The 22955-nt window shown below is 36.7% G+C and overlaps 2 protein-coding genes across 2 annotated transcripts in view; one reads left to right on the top strand and one right to left on the bottom strand.

The window, feature by feature from the left end:
• Positions 1-5539: 5539 nt before the first annotated feature.
• Positions 5540-11384, top strand: LOC145773726 (ubiquitin-conjugating enzyme E2Q-like protein CG4502). Its single transcript, XM_082584862.1, has 3 exons — positions 5540-5779; positions 9072-9229; positions 10460-11384. Exons 1-3 carry the CDS (start codon positions 5596-5598, stop codon positions 10994-10996), a joined length of 879 nt encoding a protein of 292 aa, XP_082440988.1. The 5' UTR covers positions 5540-5595; the 3' UTR covers positions 10997-11384.
• A 2317-nt stretch (positions 11385-13701) lies between these two features.
• The window catches only part of LOC145779988 (protein FAM3C-like), a 28653-nt gene continuing 19399 nt past the window's right edge, over positions 13702-22955 (bottom strand). Inside the window, exons 6-8 of the mRNA XM_082591686.1 lie at positions 22284-22368; positions 21830-21956; positions 13702-17696 (exon numbers count right to left, since the gene is read on the bottom strand). Of these exons, the coding sequence (XP_082447812.1) occupies positions 17610-17696; positions 21830-21956; positions 22284-22368 (299 nt within the window). The 3' untranslated portion in view covers positions 13702-17609. The remainder of the gene's footprint in view (positions 17697-21829; positions 21957-22283; positions 22369-22955) is intronic.

The following is a 22955-nucleotide window of genomic DNA, read 5'->3' as shown; positions in this document are numbered from 1 at the left end:
AATCATGAAAATAAAAGTTTTGTTGAAATGAAAAGCAGCACAGTACAGTAGGCCTACTTGCATGGTCCACGTTGTAACCTAATCGAAACTGTTTCACGTGAATTCGAGAGAAGGAAATAAACTAGAAGATTTTCTATTTCAAGCGATGTTATTTTGATGAAAAAGAAAGCGATTGGTGAATCCGATGATCTCCAAAAAAGCAAGCGAAAGTCGCCTTATTTATATCAATTCAGTATCTGCTTATGTTGCCATTGAATCAATGTAAAAATATGGAGTTTGTTTAGTAACGAAACCAGTTTCTCTGATTTCATGATATGCGTCATGTGGTCACTCAAAAAGAGATTAAATTTAGTCGAGACTCAGGGCTTTGTCAATGTGCACTGCACAGTATTTGACGTCAACTGAGTGTTAAACCCTTGCACCTTGATTCCGGAATAAAATCGCTGAAAGAAAATTAAAGAAGCAAATTTATATGTGGAAAAACAAGAAGGTCATCAAAGCGAATTAAACTAATATATTTGTTTTGTAGCCGTGTCAAAAATACTATTTTTGTGTCAACTATTCAATATTTGTTTGTTTATGTAAAATATCAAGTAGGGGCATAGTCGGCTATTAAATGATAATTTGTTGCACAAAAAACAAAAATTGAAAGCTAGCAAATTTAGAAACTTTAGATGGAACATATCAAATGCAAGGAACTACGTACTACGTAGCGCAATAGGTAGTTGGTTGTAATTTGACAGAGCTGAAGTTATGTTCAGCTTGTTCAGCCATACATAACAATGGCGCAACTGGTATGGCCAACTTACTTTGCATTTGTTGTAAGACTGGAAGTATTTACTTCAGTGACATTGAAATGTTTCAGTAGTCGTTAGACCGTGGTTCGATACCAGTCCGGATCTTAGTAAAAGCTAAGGATTGTACCAGCTTTGTGCTTTGATGCCTAAAGCTGTGTAGATGATGTAGGAGTACTAAACTGCTAATTCGATCCATTTTTCGTTTGATCTAAAAAATTATTTGATCAAAATTACAACTCAGTGCTAAACAATTCAAGCACTAACAATGATAATTGTGTGATTCATTAATTTTACGAAATTTTAAATTAAAAAACTTATTCTACAGCCTTAGGCTACAGAACAGAATTGGTTTTGCCCATATTTATTATTACCCGAAAGAGAATACGTAAACATCAACAAAATATTCCTTTTTTTGTGAAGCAACATTTTGCTAATTTTAACATTCACAATTTTAGTTCTATTTTCTTCCACAAAACTTTTTCAAAAGAGATCTGAGCAATAGAAATATACGTTGGCATGCGTTTAGTGACGTTACAAAACACCGAAGATATGTTGACTTTGTCGACTTTAGCGGATTCAGTGAGAGTAGTTCTTTGTTCCTATCATGTACGTGATGCTACATTGAAAAGTATATAATTGCTTAAAAGCTTAATTCATGGTTGAGCGACATTGCACACATAAACCGTATCATTATTATTAATTGTAGAAAATTATTCTCACATCTTTTCGTTTTGTTGTGATGGAAACACGTCCTTTTAGATTTTTCAGCACTGTTTTTTATGCTCTTATTTATAGTTTGGTGATAAGCTGTGTCAACATAAAGTGCTTTAAAGTACATGACGCAGTATGGTGACCAGCAGTGAAATGACTAAAAATGTGTTTACGTTTACATTATTAGATCAATCGAGATTGGATTAAATTAAATCTAATCAATAAATCATAGAAAGGTTTTTGATTCATATTACTTTAAATTTATATTGTTTAAAAAGGCGTTTACTTTATCTACGACGCGTCTATTGGAACTTCTCGATACAATTGTTGAAATTTTGCTGATGCGCACGTAGTGGCTGTGGGAAATTTAAAAAGCCGATATACAAACTAAGCTTATTTTGTAAAGTGCTTATTTACATTTCTGCTTCGGCACTGCCTCTGGCCCTGTTGTGTTGACGCGACTAAATAACAAGCGGAATTGTTTTGAGTTGACGAGCAAATAATCTTCGCCCAAGGCGTTGCACTTCTTACCTACGCTGCAAGCTTTCATTATTACCGTCACAAACCTTTTTGGATGTACAGGTAGCTCAAGTGCTTTATTGATTGAAAGTCGGATGTGGCCTTTTCTGAAGCTGTTTCCATATCCGTGCTTTCTCATCGTTGCAGCAATGTACTGCAGATTAATCGATTTACAATCAGTAATATAACAGTCAGCATAAAGCCAGCATCTTCTTGTAACAAAACCGAACAGGAAAGATCAATTTTCCAACTGAGTCTGGAGGCTAGGGTTTACTTGGACGCCAAAGCAAGACAACCTGCCGGCAGGCTGCACAGGTGATGATAAGTTGATAACACCATGATGCTTAGAGTAAAAGCGTCGTGGAGATAGACATGTTTGGGCTCAGTTGGCACAGTACGTCTCTTTTGCATTGATTTTAATTCAACGTGAGCAGACTTGGGCTTGACGGTTTGCGTTCATTGAAAGAGTACTGGCTTGTCATAAAAGCTTCGTTTTCGTTTTGCCTTTACATTTTGGTTTTTTGTCAGCCGGCAACATTAACATTATTTGGCTTAAAAATAACAAATGATTCAAATTAGTACAAATGTCAAAAAAATGAATACAAAGAAATCAGTATAAACTTCACCAAAATGAATACAGAAATTTCAGTAGCTGATCCTAGAATCAAGATACATGTTTGGTTAGTTGCATTTGTGTAGTCAAAGTTTTATTAAATTTTATGTTGTTTCAATGGTGGTGGATGCCAAAGTGTTGACACTAACAGGCTTCAGTAGGCAAACTTTGACATGAAAAATCGAAGGCTTGGGCTACAGTAGCGTGTTTTCAGTACTTGGCAACTGGCATATTGGAATCCAAAGAAGACAGAAAGAATAGAGTCTGTTCACAAAACATTAAAATTTCAGTTGAGTTTACCTTATAGTTTTAAATTTGTGAAGAAATTGCTCCTTTTCAAAAGTGCTTAATATCTCTGATAAAGTAATACGAAACAGTGAAACATTGTGTTTACCTGCTGCAACATAAACAAAATGTACGCCTGCAGTGCAGACTCTCCACTACAGTCTACACTTCTGAAACATCATGGCCTAACTGTGTAATATTCTCATAGTTAACTTAAAGATTATTTTGTCTACTTTGAATTAATTTCAAACTGTAATACCCGTGTTTGTTTATGTATGTCCTTACCTGCGTCATAAAAGAGACGCGTGGAAGCCTAAAGGTTCGTTATCAAGTTTGTGATGTCCTGCAGCGATGCAGAAACCTATTTATTTTTCTAATATTTAGATAAGCTGCAATAAAATACAGATGAACTTGACGTCGGTAACAGCGCAACCTGTGCCAACAATACGAATCAAAAGTTCAATCGATTTTCATATATAGTATCGATGCTTAAAGCGTTGCCATTTTTCTTCATAAGAAATACCAAAGGTTAAAATGCAGTTAAATATTTATGGTTTGATTTGAATAAGTTACGTATGAATAAAGTCACGAAGTCACAGGTTTATTTCTTCACAGGCTTCTGTTGTATGATAATAATACTTTCCATTGTTTCTATATTTACATGTTATTGAGTTGATCAGATTTGTATAAATGTTCAATGAGACAATATTTGAATAAAACGTTGATTGATGGGTTTTCATATTGTCTTGTTCGCTCGTTTCTCGAATTTGTTTTCACAGAATAAGATATAATGACGTAATTAAATCAATTTGGCGTTAAGTAAGATCACACCAAAATATCTTGCCGGTACTTGAGCGGCTCAGTACCGAGACTGAAGTAGCTTTCTAAGCAGTGGTGTAGAAGTTTGAGACAAGCGGCGAGTGGTGCAGCTTGGAGCTCACTGGTTGCCATTTTTTGTGCGACGCAACATATAACATAAACAAAAGCAGTTCATTTTTACATTGCTTTAACGTATGTAGATCTTCTTCTTGCGTTTGAGGCTGCCGCAGCCCGCAGGTCACGTTGTTACATCTACGGACAGCAGCCAATGGATTGCATGTTCATCCAGCGTTGTTAGGTCTACATGTCTATCTTAGGTCAGTATACAGGACACTGGTAGATAATGTGGTATGCAGTCTGAAAATGTGAGCCACATGCACAAGATGTTGAGTCGGCGAGGCCACATTGGAACATGTTGCTATTAAAACGGCCCACCCCAGTTCGCAAACGATTGAGCTTCTCCCATTCCTTCCGAGTTAGTTCTGCTCCTGGTGGAGTATTGGTACCGATATTTGGTATTAGTATTACATTATATGGCATTTCGTATTGGTATTATATGGTATTGGTATTTCAACATGTAGACGTTGAATCAATGTCAAAACGGACTAATTTGCTGCCTGAGTCTGTGTGGGAGGTTTTTTCTGTTCTTGTTGCAGATACGCCCATGCTACTTAAGCGAAGTAAAATCGATTTTTAATGGTAATAAATTGCAACCAATTTGTAGTTAATTTATAGTACGGCAACCCACCTTTTTATGTTTTCTTAGAACAAAAAGTACAATGCTGACGTCACACTACGCATTTTGCATGAAGAAAAAGTGATGACATCACGAGTTCGCTTCAGTTTATTACTTTTCAAGGGTTTTTGAAAGCTTGCTTGAATCGATGCTGGCGCGACGATTATTTTTAATTATTGCAGTTGGATGCTAGAAATACAAGCAGACGTTTCAAAGACTGTAATTCTGTCATCGACATATCTTCAACTTTACTGACATTAGTCACTGCAAAGCAGATGACGCAGTATCAACTGAAGAAATCGTGTCAAAATTTCTATAAATATGCAACAGACAGTTTTTTACAGAACAAAAGCGAGATGGGCAGTTGGGTGCTGACAGATCATGTAACTACTTGCAGTAGGTTACTGGTATAGAACAGCTGAAAAGAAAAGAATGCTTGCTACTGGTGACTTACTAATCTCTAGTCAAGAAGCTGTCACAGAGTGAAGTTTCCCATACAGTTTTTCAAAAGCATTTTTTGTTTTAACGACAGTATGTCAGCAGAGATACCTTACTGCAAATGTGCACAATAAGTTACAAGAAACGAATTCCCAATATGAAGAAAACGAATAAAACCATGCTTCTTTAGTGGCGTGAGTCGAGGTTTGTGCTTGGAAAGTAACCATAGGTCCACCGGCTACACTCTTAGTACAAATTTTGCATTTTAACCCTCTCATAGATAACATGACGATTTTCATCCATCATTTGTTTATTAGATACAGTGTGATAGTTTGTAACATGCTTTGTTTGTTTTGACTAATTACTGTACATTTCTTGGCACATGTGGACGCATTTTAGGTCGGGGTTGTCTTCCAGACAATTTATTAGCAAATAAACATTTTACAAGTTTTACAAGTTTTCAAAAATATTAAGTAAGTTATGTAGTAACATGAGGGTCATTGCCTAAAGTAGAAATAGAATCCTTGTTTGCTGCTTGAATGCTCATAAACATCTCAGAATCTTAAAACATCTACTTTTCAAAACTCCAGACTTGATTGACTCATATATTTTTTCTTTATTCAGGATATTTTAGCAATTTAGATTAAAACTGATTCAATACAGTCGTAGCTTTAAAAATGCCTAACACAATTCAGAAGTTTGCAAGGCAATTTTGCAAGCGCCTTCGTCGGGTTGCCTCCTCAACTTCTTCCCCACCAGTCGCTGCAGTTCCAGAAACTCAAAATGAGGATGGGACAATTGAATTTGAAAACGCTCCAAACACCCCGGAAATCTGCCCCACCACAAAGCAAACTGTTCAAAGTAAGATACATTTTTGTATGTTTGATGAGTGCCCCTTTCAATATTTTCCAAGTAGCATTGTTGTTTAAGTCAGTTTGACACTGTTCACTAAATTAGATGGCTGGTTCTTGTTGACAAATATCGTTTTCACTTGGAGTTGTAATACCAGCAAGCAGTTCTGAAATAGAAGATTCAAAAACTTCTGTATGTCGTTATCGTTTATTGCTTTTTTCTGACAAGTGTTTGTCGCTTTCTTGTCATTGCACCATCAAAACTAAAATGATATAAATGTCAAAACGATGCATCAAGGTAATTAGATTGTAGAACAACGGCACCAAATAGTCTATCGTGTTGAATAGACTAACTTAGATTGGCCAACAATGTACGCATTTGTTAAATAAGATTTCTATCGATGTGACATTAAAAGAAATTGGGAAAAGTATTTCGTGGAAATTGTGTCATTAAGGTCTTGTGATGAAAGGTACTCACTAACATATTTTCATCACGGGGAATATTTCTCACCGGAAATGTTTGTTATACCACGAGGATTTTCATCGCTGGGAATATTTTCCATGTAAAATTCTAACAGAAACGAGATATGCTTACTTGGTGGAATTTTGCCAAGCTTACATTCGACAATGAAATTTATGAAACTTTTCCATAGTAAAACCCGAATGGTTTTGGTTGTCAACCAGCGATGGATTCATATGACAATCCAATAGACAGCAACTAGTCAGAAACAATACCTTGTGATATCATAGTAGCTTTTTGTGACAGCATACATGAAGAGATTTTCTGCTCAAACGAACGGATATGCGTGATTTTAAAAAAGATAGCAGAAGCTTGCATGTCGACAAGATGCAATTAAGAGTTTTGATTTAACAAATTTCAGGCATCTCGCCTTACGCATCATTCCTTTTTCATGCGTTGCATAACATATACTAGTGGTTGTTGTGTTGGTTGATTTTCAAAGCAAAAACTTATCTCCAAACATGAGAATTACCAACCAAACAGTCCGCGTTTTATCATTTCTACTTCTAGACCTCTGTTATGTTTGGTGTAGGCCATATTGTTTTTCGTTGTGATAGTTAGAAACAAAAACAAAGTAAACCGAACAAGAGAGAAGAATCAAAACTGCTTCTCAAACTCATCTAACTGAAAATATTTTCAAGACGAAACGTTTGTCTGGTTTGTGATCCATGGCAAAACGCCAAATAAATTAAACCTTTCAAAACCGAAAACACAGTTTCTGACGCCTGATACATTTGCGAACTTTTGACAGTGGACGCGCAGATGTATTTACGCAGAAGAGACCACTCAAATATCAAAGTGATTTGTAAAACGTACAAGGAAATCTGAAGCTGCGGCAAGAAGTTTAAGTAATTGGCGTGAAATTTCAATTGGCTTGGCAACCACCTTAATTATTTGCGTCATAATGAGAATAGATTGCTCTAATTGAGTGGCGACATAATTTGAAATTATTCCGCTTATTTTGTCAGACACACTTCTTTTGTAAGTGCTTTGTGGTCTGCCACTGTAGCATCCATGCAACATTTGATGACGTCAAATCAGAATGACTGTTTTGTGGCGGCGTGCATCAACCTTTGTGGTATAAGTCATTGTTCAATCGCGTTTGTAAAACAATATCTTGCGACATTTCGGTAACTTCAATTTGCGATGATTTAGATCTCGGGCGGAGTCGCGTATAATACAGAACTGACAACTGACAAGAATCTCCACAGTTAGCTTCAGTATCAAATATCCGACAGCTTGCTACAATTACTTGGAAGTGGATATCATAATGCTTCGACGTATCTTCTTCCACTTTCGTGATTTTGTGTACATCAGAAACGTTCTAAAATTATTTGCAGTCTCATACGGAATTTTGGAGTTTCATTGAAAGACTATACCCGATAACATCATACAAAATTATTCAAAAATAAAAGTTACTGAAATTCTTCGGGGGCCATAAAAAAATGCCTTTAAAACTTAATTTAAATTCAAACCAAACCTCATAACTATTGAAAAGTATGTTAGATGGAAAAAAATGCATTGGAAAACAAAAGTTTAAAGATGATTGTTACTTTTATTTGATAAATTTAATCAAAAACAAAGTGTTGTCTCACTCACAAAAAACATTATTGTTCCACAAAATACGGAAAAAGCAACTAAGACAAGATAAGTTTGTCACAGATTTTTGGGGGGCAAGCTCCCCAGACCTCTGTCAGACTATTTTCTTCTTGGGACCTCAGCTTTTACGTTCGCTTTGTTTTACAATTTTTGCTTTGTTGAAACTCTGGTGCCCCCAACTTTTTCTTAGATTTGCTACTGGCGTGATATGACCTATGACATGATGCTACATATCTATGACACACGCGCGTAGCACACTAAGCACATCTAAAGTTTTGCGTTCCCAGAAGTGAAACACGCGTGTACTTGCTGGGCATCATCTCACTTATTGCAGCAATATTTCGGTTTTGGTGCAAAGTGTTAAACTAATATAAGTCACCGTTTGTAAAAATAGTGATACGAACAGCGTCTGTGGTGACTAACCTGCCTTAGTAAAAGAGTTCAAATTTTACTTTCTGAACAAAGCTTTTGTTTCAAGCTAAAAATTCATCGCTGTAAGCCCATAAAGTACCGGTCACCGTTGACGGTTGCTTATTTGTGATTTAATGTTTCCAAATGAATTGTCGTAACGTTCTGATGCTGTGATGCTGTTTTAGTTTAATACAGCAAGCTTTGTAAAACAACTTCGAAATGAGTCGTTTGCCTTTTGTTTTTTAAACAAAACCTTGCACTAAAAAGCTGAAACTTATAAGTAGCTCTAGATTAATTAGGCCGTGGACATGCATTCGTACCACACAAAACATATGTCACTGATTATGTATAATTGTGTAGCTTACATATTATGAAAACAAGATAGTATTAAAAACTTGCCCACACTCCCAATCTTTAGATTATTCTGTCTAGATTTTGTAACACTAGAGTTGTGTTGTGTTACTCAAAGGATTCATAGCCGATTAGCCGTGATAATTTTGAGGTATTACGTCATCACAGACCTTGATTGTTTCACAACTAATTTGTTCTTACCTGCAATGAGCCTGAATACTCGAATAAGAGGTCAAGTAGTCGATCAAGTTTAGTTCACCTATAGTTTAAAGATCAGTGTCGTTCGGTGACCAAGTTCACAACAGACTTCAAGCAAGCAGTGTTACGCTTGACAACAAAAGCTCCCCTGGCTATATTGTATTTTCAGTTTGACTGTTAGATTTTTCTCTTTTAGGTTTTAATTTAATTTGTTACTTCACAGTTACTTCGACCCCCAGGAGCGACGATCTTTCCCCCACGACAAACGACGATGAACCGGACATAATGATAGAATTAGAAGCCATCAAGTCTCTTCGTGTAGAAGAAGCCTTGGCAGAGTCCAGGAGAATCAAAGAGACTTATGAAGACAAACCCAAAATGGTACGTAACCAAATTATCCTTCAAGCAAAGTATATTGGAGCCAACTCTTTTATAATATGATTCTTTCGCTTCAAAAAATCGATGTTTAATCTTCGTATGTAAACACAAGAGAAATACGAAAAATGAAAATGAAGCAGAGCAGTAAATCAATTATTCATGACTTTGATACTAAGAATAAAATCGCTCGTTTTGACGTTTCAATTGGATCTAAATCACTGTAAAATCAGCTATTACAGTGAAATAAAATAAATTAATTTAAGTTTTCAAGCAAAAAATGTTAAATTAGTCGTTTCTTATGCTTAGTCAAAGCACAGTGCTTAAACGAGCTATTAACGTGTTTTTTAACTCATTAAATTTTGAAAGTCAATAAATCAATAATAATTCATTATTGGATTAACCAAAAGCCATGAGCGCCGATCTAGTTCTTGGTCATCTCAATATAGCGTTTTTTACGTTGATGTAACAACGTTTTTGCACATGCAAAAACCATGACAAACATACAGTAGAATGAGATTAATTAGTCAAGTATATCGGAATGTTTTCAGACAAAATAATCCTAATGGAAAACTGCTGTTTTGGCTGACTATGCATCGGATAATTCTGAGCTAGGAGTTCTAAAAAAACAATAAAACAATGATATAATCCGCAATTTTACATGTCGTAATGTTTATTGCGCATGCTGAGTTTGTTGTGTTGCATAGTGTTTATGTCAAACTAGTTTTCCGGGCACTATAGAATATAACTCTTGGTACTATGTGATAGAATTGTTCAAAACGACATTTCGACAAATGTTAGATTTGTTGTTCGTTGTAGTCCACAGGTCTCAGACCTTACACCTTTTTCACTTCGTTTATTGACAACCTCAATACAGATTAGTGGTAGGAGTCAGAAAACATAACATTAACGATCGAAACGTGATTAGTTGGAACCTGGTTCCAGCTTAGACATTTTTGTAAATACAGCAGCTCATCACTCATGTCTATAAAATGTTTTGTTGTTTTGTCGATCATTCAAACACTTCTAGGCTCTTCTTTCTTTTTGTAAAATTTCTCCTATCTAATTGTAATTGTTTTGTTCAAATTGAATGTCAAAAATTAGCATGTTTTGCAAGCGAAAACTAACCATTAAACGTATATATTTAACTTTCTTGAAATAACATTATTTATAGACTCGCTTGTAAGTGCTCTAGAATGTCACAGACGTGACTTATTAAACAACTTTTACCTTCAGGTTAATGTGAAGAGGCTGATGAAAGAGCTGAAGCTGGTGAGAAAAGCTTGCGAAGAGAGCAATGGAGCATTCATGGTAGAACCGTGCTCCAATGATGACGATGATACCGACGGTAGCGATCTTTCCGAATGGGAAGCGAGATTTTACAAATTTGACGAATCTTCTTGCCTTTGGCAGTCAATGAAAGCATTCGGCGTAGATTGCGTCACGTTTCGAATATCCTTTCCGGCGGATTTTCCTTTTTCACCCCCATTTGTAAGACTGGTCAGTCCGTACATTGAAAATGGTTTTGTAATGAATGGAGGGGCAATTTGTCTTGAGGTTTTAACCTCACAGGGCTGGTCAAGTGCGTACACGATCGAAGCTCTGCTTGTTCAAGTCGCTTCTGCTCTGGCACACGGTGGTGCAGTTGTAAGCAAGCACCAGAAGAAAAAGCAACAAAAGCTCACTAAAAAACGAGCCGAGGTAGAATTCCGCCGGATAATTAAGATCCACAACAAGTACGGATGGGTTAAACTTGACAAAGACGAGGGCTAGACTTCATATTTATTTCATTTGTGTCTATATGCAGGCTGCATGACAGCTTTTGCCCTCGAAGTTCCCCCAAAACAATAACGGTGAGCAGATTCCGGAGCGGAACGTATGATTTGTATCTTTTGCCAGATGGCAAAATCCATTCTTTTTTTATTGATATCGAGTCCGCAGATGTCGAATGAAAAGGGTGAATTTTGTTCGTTGGTTTGCGTGCAACTCTTTGAAGACTTAATCAACCCCTGATGCATCATTTAGTCACAGTAATCGCTAACAAATTTGCTACAATACGACTAGAACCTTGCAGTGAAATTGTACTTCCGAAAAAAAAAACAGGTATATGGAAAAAGGTTCATCTCACTGTGTTTGTAACTTGGGAGCTTACATGTATTAAGTTCAACTTTTTGCCTGAAATCTGGAGCCAAACCTTTTAAAAGCAATACGCTTGCATTACGTTTAGTTTCAGTCCATTCGAGTATTAGCAAACCATCGGTGGATATGCTTCTTTTTATGTTTTGTGGTTTTCTTTTGTTATTCATCTGCTGATGTTCTATTAATTTGTTTGATGAATAATCATTTTTCTACTTTTGCAAATTATTTATTTACGTCGATTCATTACACCACCACCGCGATTGTGTTTCGAGGAAAAAGAGCTTTGTTTTGTAAGTTGAAAATCGAAATGTTGCATTGGACAAAAATGTGACTCCAGTACGTTGCTTTCCTTCCAGCTCTTTATGTTTGTATCAGCGTCATCAAATAAGCTCGAATGTAGCAACCTTTTGCAGATAGAATAGTCTCGTCAAAACTTGGTGCGATGCCACATGCATTTTGCGTCGATTCAGTGATTCAAACGCGTCTTATTGTTAGTTGTTGTTTTTATTATGTTGGTCGCTTTTTTACTTTTTTGATCTGTTTGTTTAACTTATGATCCAATATAAAAAAAAATCGAACTCAACATTGCTTGAAGAATTGCGTCAAAACAGAGATTAGAAATATTCCAAGAGTGATGGCCTACGCAATTTACCGTTCATGGTAGAGTAGTCTACACTAGAAACCTGGTTGGAAGGTTTTGAATCTTCAGCCTCCGACTGACAAAGCCTTGATTGGTTATTCCTGGTAGTTTCGCATACTTGTAGAGGCTCTTGAGGCAGGGCCGATTACCGAGATTGGCAGAGTAAAGTTTTCTGATTGTTGAAGTGTTGTTGCCGGGAAATTATTCCATTCACTAGGTGCCACTGAATGGAGAGCAGTCTTAAATGCGTTGCTCAAGTGCACACCCCGAGAGTCGAACTTGAGCCGGGCGCGTAACCACTGAGCTAACGGGGCGGACACAAATAACCTGACCGCACACAAAGTGGTGAACGAGAAAATTGGCAACAACTCAACGAAACGTGAAGAGAATCCAAGAGAGTAACGATCAAAGAGTTACATCAGTCCAGAAGTTGCTGTGATTCATTGAGTTTATGTGGCTCAAACTTTTCGCCACTTTTTTGGGAAGCACTTGTTGAGCGTGACCTTTTAGCTCTGAACATGGACTCAGCCAACTCAACGGACCCCTTCGCTCTCGACAGACAAGCCACATCCTCAACATGAGGATTAATTCACGACCTACCAGTAGATCGCAATCGATTGGTTGGGCGCCCCTGGCCTACGTGCAGTAGGTTGACAAATTCAAAGTCAGTCGACCGCTTCAAAACATTCGCCTGTTTTTTCTAAGTTCAAAAAAAGATTGTATTTAGGTTGTTAATATCAAGATAATGTTTAGAGGAAAATATGAAGTTTCGTGGGCGATCGTCCCTCCAAACATAGGCTACGTCCCTCATCTAAAATAACAAAAAACAGGAAGACTGAAAAGATGCGGGGTGATGTAAAAGGATGTATGGCATACTGTAGATGAGACCACAAAATAGAATGATGAGGAAATACTGTAAATATCCAGGTCATCTGCTAATATTGGCAGAAACGGTTGATGATGAGACCTAGTTAGATCGAATACAAAGTTTTTGAAGATCTATCACGACAGCTACGAGCAGGAAGCACTCAGGTTTAATCATTGACATCGTGAGTTTGAAATCTCATCGCCTGAACTAGAGCACAAACTGAACTTTAAAAAGCGAAATAACTCGATTGTTAATAAAAATCTTTGTTCTCAAACTGAGAACATATCGTCTGGATCTTGGCAGTATCTAATACTTGGAGTTACTTGAACTGCACTCCTGGGTTCGTTCAAGTATGGAGAGTGAAGTTTCCGCTTGTGCTAAAGTTGCGTTGCCTGTAAAATTACTCTACCCATTATAAATAGGCCTACCACTGAATGAAGAGCTTTTCTTGACATGTTCTGCCTGCATATACCAAAAGTTGAACCGTGGTTACTATGTCTCAGTTCTTAGTGCGCAAATCAGGGTGATTGTCGAACTGAGCTTTCAGAGCAAGACTTGCTACCTCAACAAACAAACCTCCCCTGATACAACGTCTCCCGACGTCAAAGCGATTCAACAATAGAAACCTTTGGGCTTATCTTCTCAGCCAACAAATCAGCCCTTTTTGTACATTGATTCTACGACTGAAGACGTTGAATCAATGTAACAGGGCTGATTTTCTGGCTGGGTTGACAAACGACACGCCCACCCAAAGCAAAGGGCATCCAAACTTTTGCCGGGTCACTTTAAACACCTTGCTTACCGCCGTTCTCATAATCCACATAATTTCACTAACACCATATAACCTTTTACTAACGCAAAAATAGAATTTTCCACACGAAAAACTCGACCTGCAATATCGATAATTTAGAACGAAAACGTAGAAGATCGAGTTTTACGAATTGTCATCGATAAAGAAAGTGTCGCTTTTTTGCAAAGTGCACGGTAGGTCTGCACAATGTGGACACTTTCTTGAGAAATGACATTAACCTTCCTCGTATTCTAACGCTGAAGCACAAGTTTTAATTCTTCCAGTCAACAAAATTCATCTTTTTGCAGTGATTCAACGTTTGCAAACGTCCAATCGATGTACGGGTGAAATTTGCTAGCTGGTTAATGCATCTTAAATATACAGTAGATATACCAATAACTTTAAGACAGAAATTGAGTCAAGACTGTTAAGAGCAGAGTTTCATACAACAAAAGTGAAAAAAGTTTGATAACTTTTCTGTGGATTCCGTTAACTTTCGTGTGAGCTATTCGAAACAAAGCGCTCTTGGTTTCGTTTCGATGCAAAATTCCTTTAGTTTCTTTGGTTTTGTTTCGTTGAAACGTGTGAGAATGGATGAAATCAACAAAATAAGCTTCCACTGAAGGTAAGGAGAGGTCTTGACATACGTAGACTAGATTAAAAAAATTCCGTACCAATTATGTAAGCTGAAAAGTATTTCAAAACTGAGTTGAAATAAACCAACTTTCTTTCCCATGCAAATTCCTTGGGCATTATTTTGCTTTGAATTGTTTTTCTTGTATTTTTTTCATTTTGAGCCCTTTTTTAGAAGGTAAGATAAAATTTCGTTTCATTCCGTCTGAAGGCGCTCCGAACAGTCTGACTGACTTCAGGTAAAAACGCCACCTCCGCACATCTATCAGCAGCGACAAGATTACGCAGAAATCATTGAAACGTTAACGAAAACCAACAAAATATTTAACTGAAAATAGAAAAAAATCATGAAGAGGGAAAAGAAACACGCTTCTTTCATGGCCACAACATCACATCCCAGACAACAAAATCCGTCATTTTTACATTGATTCAATGTCTGCCAACGCTGAATCAATGTAAAAATAATGCATTTTTCTGTCTGGGTTGAGATGTCAGTTTGAGTAAGCAACACACAAAGTGACATTACAAATCGTTAGCCAAAAAAGCTAACTTTTACATCGCAATAACCACATTGAACGTGGCATCAACGCAGAAACGTTGGTTTTGGTGGGAACCGCTTCTCTCGCAGATTTGCTACGAAGTCAAGTCGTAAGCTTCCGGTGTCACTTCAACTCAGCTAGCAACGGTTGCAGTTTAGAATCGGCCACTTTCACGAGCCAGAAACTGCTCCAAAGAGTCAGTTAGGAAGACAAAAGATGCGATAGCAGTTGCCAATCGAAAAAACAAAGCCACCACAACCGTGTTTTCTGATGAATTTTACTCATCAGACACCAGGAAAACCAAGAAAGGGGTAGTCAGATCACTCAAATGGATGAGCGGTGACAATGTCACAATGGGAAAAATGCATTGGAAAGACATTACAGAAAAATATACAGCACACTACTACAATATATTACAGTTTGATAACATGGTATTACTTTGACGGTTATTTACATAAAAAAGTTTAAATAATTATCTACCAATTCAACCACAAGAATGGTGCCGCCAAAATCAGCGATTTCAAGCTAAAACATCACAAAACGTTTCCGAAATTTACAAGAGAGTTTGCTTGAGACGTTAACATGGCGGCAAGCGAAATGGCTATTTCTTAAAACAAAAATTGCACAAGTACGCAATCTCAGCACCCAAAAGTTGCCTATTTTACATCGTCTTCAACGTCGCTAGAATGGCAACATTTGCTGGATGAATGTGACTTTGCCATTCGACGGATGATGGATGAACCAGACTAGTAAGCATGTCCTTCTAAACCCTGTAGTCACATACCCTGCTTGTTAATGATATAATTAATGGCGTTTGCGATTACAAGAAATATGTTTACCCAGCCAACAAAAGTTACCGCTAGCACATCGTGTTACTGTCTGAAGACGTTGAAACGATGTACAAACAACACCTCTCGCTGGCTGGAAATGTTCTGGATCGTTGAAACGAGTTTTCAGGAACAAGTTGCGGCGAGAGCGAAACTTTCGACACAAACCAGTTATTTAAAAAGCAAATTTGAAAAGGAAGTTTGAATTGGCCACCAGCCCACCATAATATAAACTAACTAGAAAGCATAGCTTTGAGTGTGTCGATTTGGAACTTTAGATCACGGTGGCGAAGTAGGCTGAAAGCTCAATTTCAAGATCTAGCGAAAGTACATCACTGCACTGTCTCACAAATTACCCCATTCGAAAACATGTACAATATGTATTTCAAAATCCATGACTTTTTGTACTGACGAGATGGCTCATTTATGACGTTGCCTTCATAACAAAAAATTTTCTGTTCAATTTCTAGTTATATTCTATATTTAGATTCCTGATGTGCTCTATGGAAACTTTTGGCGCGCATTTAAAATTTTTGTAAAATTGCAACAATGGAAAAGTATGCAGTGATAACGCATTTTCGTATGTTTATGACACAGAGCCAAAATTATTACTTTTATGACAGAAATTGTATAGTGAGATATTTTTCCAGATACTTTTAGAAATATATTGCGCTATGTAACCATGTCACAACCCACACATTAGCTAAAAAATAGCTTGCAATTCTTTCATTGTTCAGGACGTAAACAAGGCTACTTTTGCTAGTGGAGCTTTGCTGAAATCAAATATGTCTTCCAATGAAATCAAGTTGATGAAAAGCAGTTGATGGGCTATCAGCGAAGACTAACAATCATAGGCAGTGTGCACGCCATCTACCGGAAATATATATAATATTTTTTAAACTTCAGATCTCTGCGCACGTATGACCTCACGGACAGATACAATTGTTCAACATAACAGAATAATACACAACCTAAACTTGCAGGATGACGAAGTAAATCACTCAGATAAACAGCAAACAGTTTTACAAGACAGACCTTCACAATGCAGTGACGAAAAATAGAATATTTTTGGAACATATGGATTATATTTATTATTTATAATACAGTACATTAACATAGAGCAGTGCTGCAATTGTAACTTCAATGAAAGTAACCTCATGTATGAAGAGGAGAAAGACCTGTGAGGTCCCATACTGAAGTTAATTTACTCTTAAAAAAACATAAATAATTCCGAAATAGTTTTCGCAAACTGTTTGCCAACAGAATAAAAGTGAAGAGCAATCAAAACTTCAAAAAGGTAAATCACAGAAATTCTTCATACTTGCATTCACATCTCTGGGTCTCAATCAGAACCATTGGTTGGGTAACACAACCTAGCTAGTAGCTCAGTCGTTTGAGGTTATTAATTTACAACCATTCAACGTCTGCAGACGATGAATCAAAGTGAACACACAGCTCAAGAACTGGATGGTAAAATCAGCGGCTGCCTAGAGCCTATGATACCCTGACGTCTCCCTTTCAATAATAGTTAGTTACCGGACTACACAACATTTTCAATCCAGGGACATTTATGATGCAAGCAAAATGTAAAAGCTCTAGCTGTGTCACAACCAGAAGTTCAACATCGGCAGATGGTAAAAATTGAAAGGAAATTTGTTGTGCCCTTCGAGACTGGTCATGGCGTGCAAAAGCGCCGCGTGCCATCGGCATTATAACATACCGTACACCACAGTACAGAGTAGCCCACATATGTACTGTGATGCTTTGTAGAAAACAATATAGCAATGTGTGATCAGAAGCTCTGTAATCTGAGGCACCATTACAAGAACTCAGCGGGAAAGCTTAGATTAAAAGTTTCCGGAGTTAGAATTTTAAAAACTAATCAAAAAGCACTCTGAAATCAAGTTTTGCTGGCGACAGGTAGTCAGCGATCGCTTGCGTGCAATGTCGTCACCTCAGCCTGGGTATGCAACCTTCCAACGTGATCGCTTCTGGCCAGTCGCCATACTTGTTCTTGTCTTTGTTATTCTTCATAATCTACAGCAGACAAAACAAGTCGTTAAAGCAAATATGCTTCTGTGCCTCCGAAAAAACTTACCTTTCACGAACATTCAATTGAATCACAGGGTCAATTACTCAATTTATTCATTTTAGGGCTGGGTCACACAAAACACCATGTCAATTTAGCTAATGAGATTTTGGAAAGAATATTTGAATACACGAATATTTTCGGTGCACTTAGTTTCACAAAAGCATGATGCCCAACCACACTCTTCAGAAGTAACGACCAAGACAGCAAATCAGTCCTTTTCTACATTCTACAACGTCTGATTTGCTGCTTGGAAACCGGTTAGCTACCACGCATGCGTGGTTGTTACGTCATTGCCGCTTTGATGTAAACCATCATCCAAAAATGAAAAACCGCTGAGAACGTTTTTACAACGCTAAATTTAAGATAAGTGAAGGTTTTCCCGGTCAAGTGCAACCGTAGCGAGTATATAGACCGTTATGGGTGCAACCTACAGTTGTCCTTGAAATAAAGCGCATGAATACACAAAAAGCTTCCATTTTTTTTTGTCCTAGTGGCAAAGGAATGTTAACACTGGGTCATTCCATTATATTTCAGGTCATGAAAAAACCAATACTCTTGGAAATGTTTCATACTTCGGCAGTAAGTTCACAATCATTAACTGAGCACACAAAAAAAAAATTTTTGAAATTGACCAAGTGGTTTAGAAGTTGTGGGGGTTTGAAATTCACCACCTGACAGGGGCATCGTGACCCCCCAAAATTCAAGTTTTGCTAATATCTCGTAATTTATAGCTAAAAAAACAACCAAAATATGTAGAATACCATTTTTGGGGGCAAGGAATCTGAATTTCTTGTCAAAATTGGTGAAAATATATCATTTATAGATGAAAACAACGTTTCAAAAATTTTGGGGGGGATAACTTTGGGGGGTGCTTTGGCCATGTAGCCATGACCAAACTCAAATTTTTTTTTTCTGAAATTATTTACCTGTTCATGTTATGTCTTTATGATCAGTTATTTTAGTTGTTCCATCTATTTTTTGAGAGGGACTGCAGTTTAAAACTGATACTCAGTTTGGCAAAATTCCAATTTCTTTGACGTGAAGTTTTGGCATTTTTGAAACAGCAAATTGCAATGTCTGTCATCTGACAGTGATTTGTTTCAATCCATATGATCAAAAAAGTTAAAAGTATAATTAAATCCCATAGGTACAGCTTAGAAATTATTGACTGAGGATCAAGTAATAAAAAATACACCAAACTGCACATCAGTCTAGTTAAAAAGTTTTTCAAGTTTGTTCAGTTCTTGCGAGCTAAAAGTGTAACTTCTACCATTGGATGTAACCATTGAATGTAGAAGGTGGAGTTAGTTTCAAAAGTGCAGAAATGGGTGGCATCCAGCATATCGTCTTTTCCAAACCAAACTGTTTAACAACTCTTTTCCTGCTGAATAATAAAAACATCATGGCCAGGCAGCTTTCTACTTCAATGAAAAGTTAGTTCAGAAATGATAAGGGTGCATGTGCTATTTTGATAAAAAACGGTAGTAAAATCTTGATCAGACTAGCTGTGTGATATCAGCTGAATAATAAAACATTGGTAGTTTGACACATAAAACAATTCTTAAAGAAATGGACCATAATATGGCTGAACCCTGCAAGTATTGTGACAAAGCATCAGTGATGTTTCAATTATTTTCATTTTTTCGATATATATGGGTTGATATTTTCTAAGTTGAATATTTTGGTTTATGCAAAACTTACATCAATCAAATTTCGTGAAAATATTATACTTCAATTGCTTTGTTTAAAAAAAAATTTTTTTGGGATCTTTTTCTCAACGCTCCGAAATATTCCCCCAAACTTAGCGTATCAAAAATAAATTAAGAAAAACTTTAAACCTAAATTACCATTTGAAATGTTCATCTTAGCATATTTTTAATTGCAATTTACGGTAAATGAATTCCTTGGATCTTAAATTGGTAAAATGCATGTTTTCCAGGGTTGTCGGTATTTTACCCGACCCAAAAAAACCTGTGTGGTTTTTTTTTTTAAAAACCCACTTAAAAAAACCCTTAAAAAAAACCCAGAGCATCATATTTGTCCAATTTTTATCAGAAAATTGAAAAAATGAACCAAACTACTACAAGGTACTTAAAACAAACTTCAAATTAGGACTTAAGGATGTGATTGTGAAGGAAATTTCCAAGGATAAATTGAAAACACAGTGGATATTTCTGTACACAAAAATCAAGTAATGCCACTTTGTACTACACTAAAACTCATTTATGCAAGAAGGCCTCATCAGCCCTAGTGCATTATTTTATTGAGTTATGCCAGCATGTACTGTGAGTGAGAGGCACTTCATTGGTAAAAAGTAGTATTTGAGGTGAAATAAGCATGAATCTACCTTTTTTGCATCTTTTTTCTGTGCAACCCTGATGTTTTCAGTGCGAAAATCGTTCAAGGTAAAGAGTTATTGTCAAAAAATGAAGGCGCAAAATGAAAAAAATGACTGTGCTCAGCTTCCAAAATTCTACTAGTAGCCGAAAATTCAAAGTGCTTTATCTCGGCCCCCAATGAAGATACTTCAAAATTTTTTTTTGCTACTTCCATCATTTTTTAGTATGTACAAAAAAAGCAAAATCTGTGACTGGTGGTTACAAAATTTGAAAAAATCTGATGATTATAAGTGGAATGCCCCACTGTACAATGTTAAAACAGCATTTAAAATTTGCAAAATTTTAGAAAGAATTTTGACCACCAGTCCAGGCAAGGAACAATATGGAACAACAAAATTGGAGTGTGTTTATCAAAATATAAGTCCAACTTAACATCCCCCCCAAAAAAAATGTTTATTTTTTCTTCGGCTACATGGGCAAATTTCTCCCCAAAATATATACCTCAAAAAATATTTATAATCAAATTACTCCAAAACTACATGTTTTTTTTATATTCTGTTAGCAAATTTGGATTCCTCATTCCCCAAAATGGTATTCTACATATTTTCATCAACTTCCTAGCTTCAGTATAACAGATATTGGGGCATTTTTACTCTTTGGAGCTGAAACACTGCCACCGTGTGGTTAAAATTGAAAATGGTGTAACTTTAAAACCCCTCGACCAATTTCGAAAAAAAAATTTTTGTTGAGCTCAGTGGGTTGCCATCTCTCACATATGTCAAAATCAACCAAATCGGAGAGGGTGGGTGGCATTTCCTCTAATTTTGACCTGAAATATAATGGAATGACCCCACTGTCAGTGACAACTCTGTTAGCAACAGCGGCCAATTTTATATAGTCAAGGTCGCTACACGTTGAAACGATGTAAAAATGGCAACGCTGCTTGGAAAAGAAAAAACCTAGACCGTTCGTTGCTGAGATGCAATGATAGACTTATGCAAAAGCGCCTCTCGCAAAAAATAACAGATCAGACAGTTTCCGGTGCGATTAAATGAACTTACATTAGCGATAAACTTACCATACTTGAACAATCTATAACAATTATCAATTATCATAATTCGAATTGCATAGGAAATTTAAAAAAATCTCAATAAAAGGCTTTAAATTCGTGTCAAATTTAAATTCATAACTTTGTAGATACAATTCATTACATTACTCAAGAAGAACAATAAATTGCATGATAGTTGATACAACTTGAGAAAGAAATAAAGAAAAAAGTTGAACCATGGTGATTTTTATACACAGGCGATGACAACGTACAGCTTAAAATTTGACCGAACGCCGATCTGTTTGCAGCCTAAATTCCTAACATAAGTTGATAGTTTAAGTATTAGCTAATAAATATAGTCTTTGTGTATTTTGTTTGATTTTGAGTTACTTTTGTGCTAATTGTTACCATTCAAATAACCGACTAGATTTTGGCACTTGTGCTGGAAATGCAAAAAGCGTCTGGCAACACTGGTAATTGCAAGAAATTTGTCATTTTTAACGTAAAATTATGAGTTTTGTAGTGATTTGAGATTCAGTGATCACACTTTGGCAACTTGGATTCTCAAAACTATCATTATAAAGGGCTATCAAGTAAAATTAGTTAAATTTTAATATCAAAATTACACCGGCCTTCAGTTCGCACGTTGTCAGTTGTGTATAGAATATAGATCGCTATGAGTTGAACTTACTTGTTCAAAACCGCTCGGCTTATTCATAGAAGAACCCCCGATAAACACCCAATTATCTCTAAATCCCAACTCTTTCGCGTGGGTGCTTCCCAGATCTTCAAACATCTTTCGCGCTGGCTCATCCAATCTGCAAATTAAAGCGTTACAAATGACAGCGGAGGAATTGAAATACTGCGTGGGAGAAATGTAGCAGCAACATGACACAATTTACAGCACGCTGTGACTGATCGTAATCAAAGGACACAGTTTAGAAACTCATGTTGCTAAAGTGGGTGAGTTGCTAGCATGCCACCGCCGCGATGGCAATGGCGAAGTCGTACGGGAAAGCCAAACATGCTACCGACATAAGGCAGATTTCTCAAGTGCATCTAGTTTTCACATGAAAAAAATAAAGTAAACATTACTCGTTGAACGGTTCTATGGCATAAATTGCTGGGGGGAAAAACAAGCTCACTTGAAGGCAGCGTCGTCGGATGTAGTTACTAATATAATTTCATCTTTCTCCAATGCTCGAAGGAAGGCCTTCAACTCTGTGCTGTCTGAAACGGAAAGCATTACTCTATAACAGTAGTTAGTTTTCAACTTTAATAACAACAGGTCTTTAAAAATCGTAAAAAAATATTTTACAGACCGGTGACGTAAAAACGGCATGAATTAAAGAAGAGATTGCTGGTCCTGGTGACATTTAGCTGTATATGTTATTGAGCATAACCCACTCTAATACAGCTTAGACATATTTAAAATTATAAACAACAAAATGTCAAATTAATGGACATACAAAATCACATATCTGAGTAAATGGGAAACTGGCTGATGTTTCATGCTTTCGTTGCCAGTGAGCGAGATAAAAGAGACGACAACTGACAACTGAGTGTCAGCAAAACAAGCCTCAACGTCGACACCAGTCAATTCCTTTTGATAGGGTTTAACTACAACTGTTGCTGAAAAACTCACCGAGTGAGCAGACGATTGAATATGTCACAGCAAATTTGCATTGTGACTGCGAGACAAACGTTTGCTTTTTTATTTAAAGGATAGCATCAGCAATCAGCATCTATGCTAGAGTGTTACTGTTGACTACACAGTCACATCATACACACTACCATTCAATTTTCTTTCTAACAGT

This window comes from Aplidium turbinatum, chromosome 1 (assembly GCF_918807975.1).
Source record: "Aplidium turbinatum chromosome 1, kaAplTurb1.1, whole genome shotgun sequence".
Classification (NCBI taxonomy): domain Eukaryota; kingdom Metazoa; phylum Chordata; class Ascidiacea; order Aplousobranchia; family Polyclinidae; genus Aplidium; species Aplidium turbinatum.
Note: the sequence above shows the minus strand (reverse complement) of the source record. Positions and strands in the feature narration are given on the sequence as shown.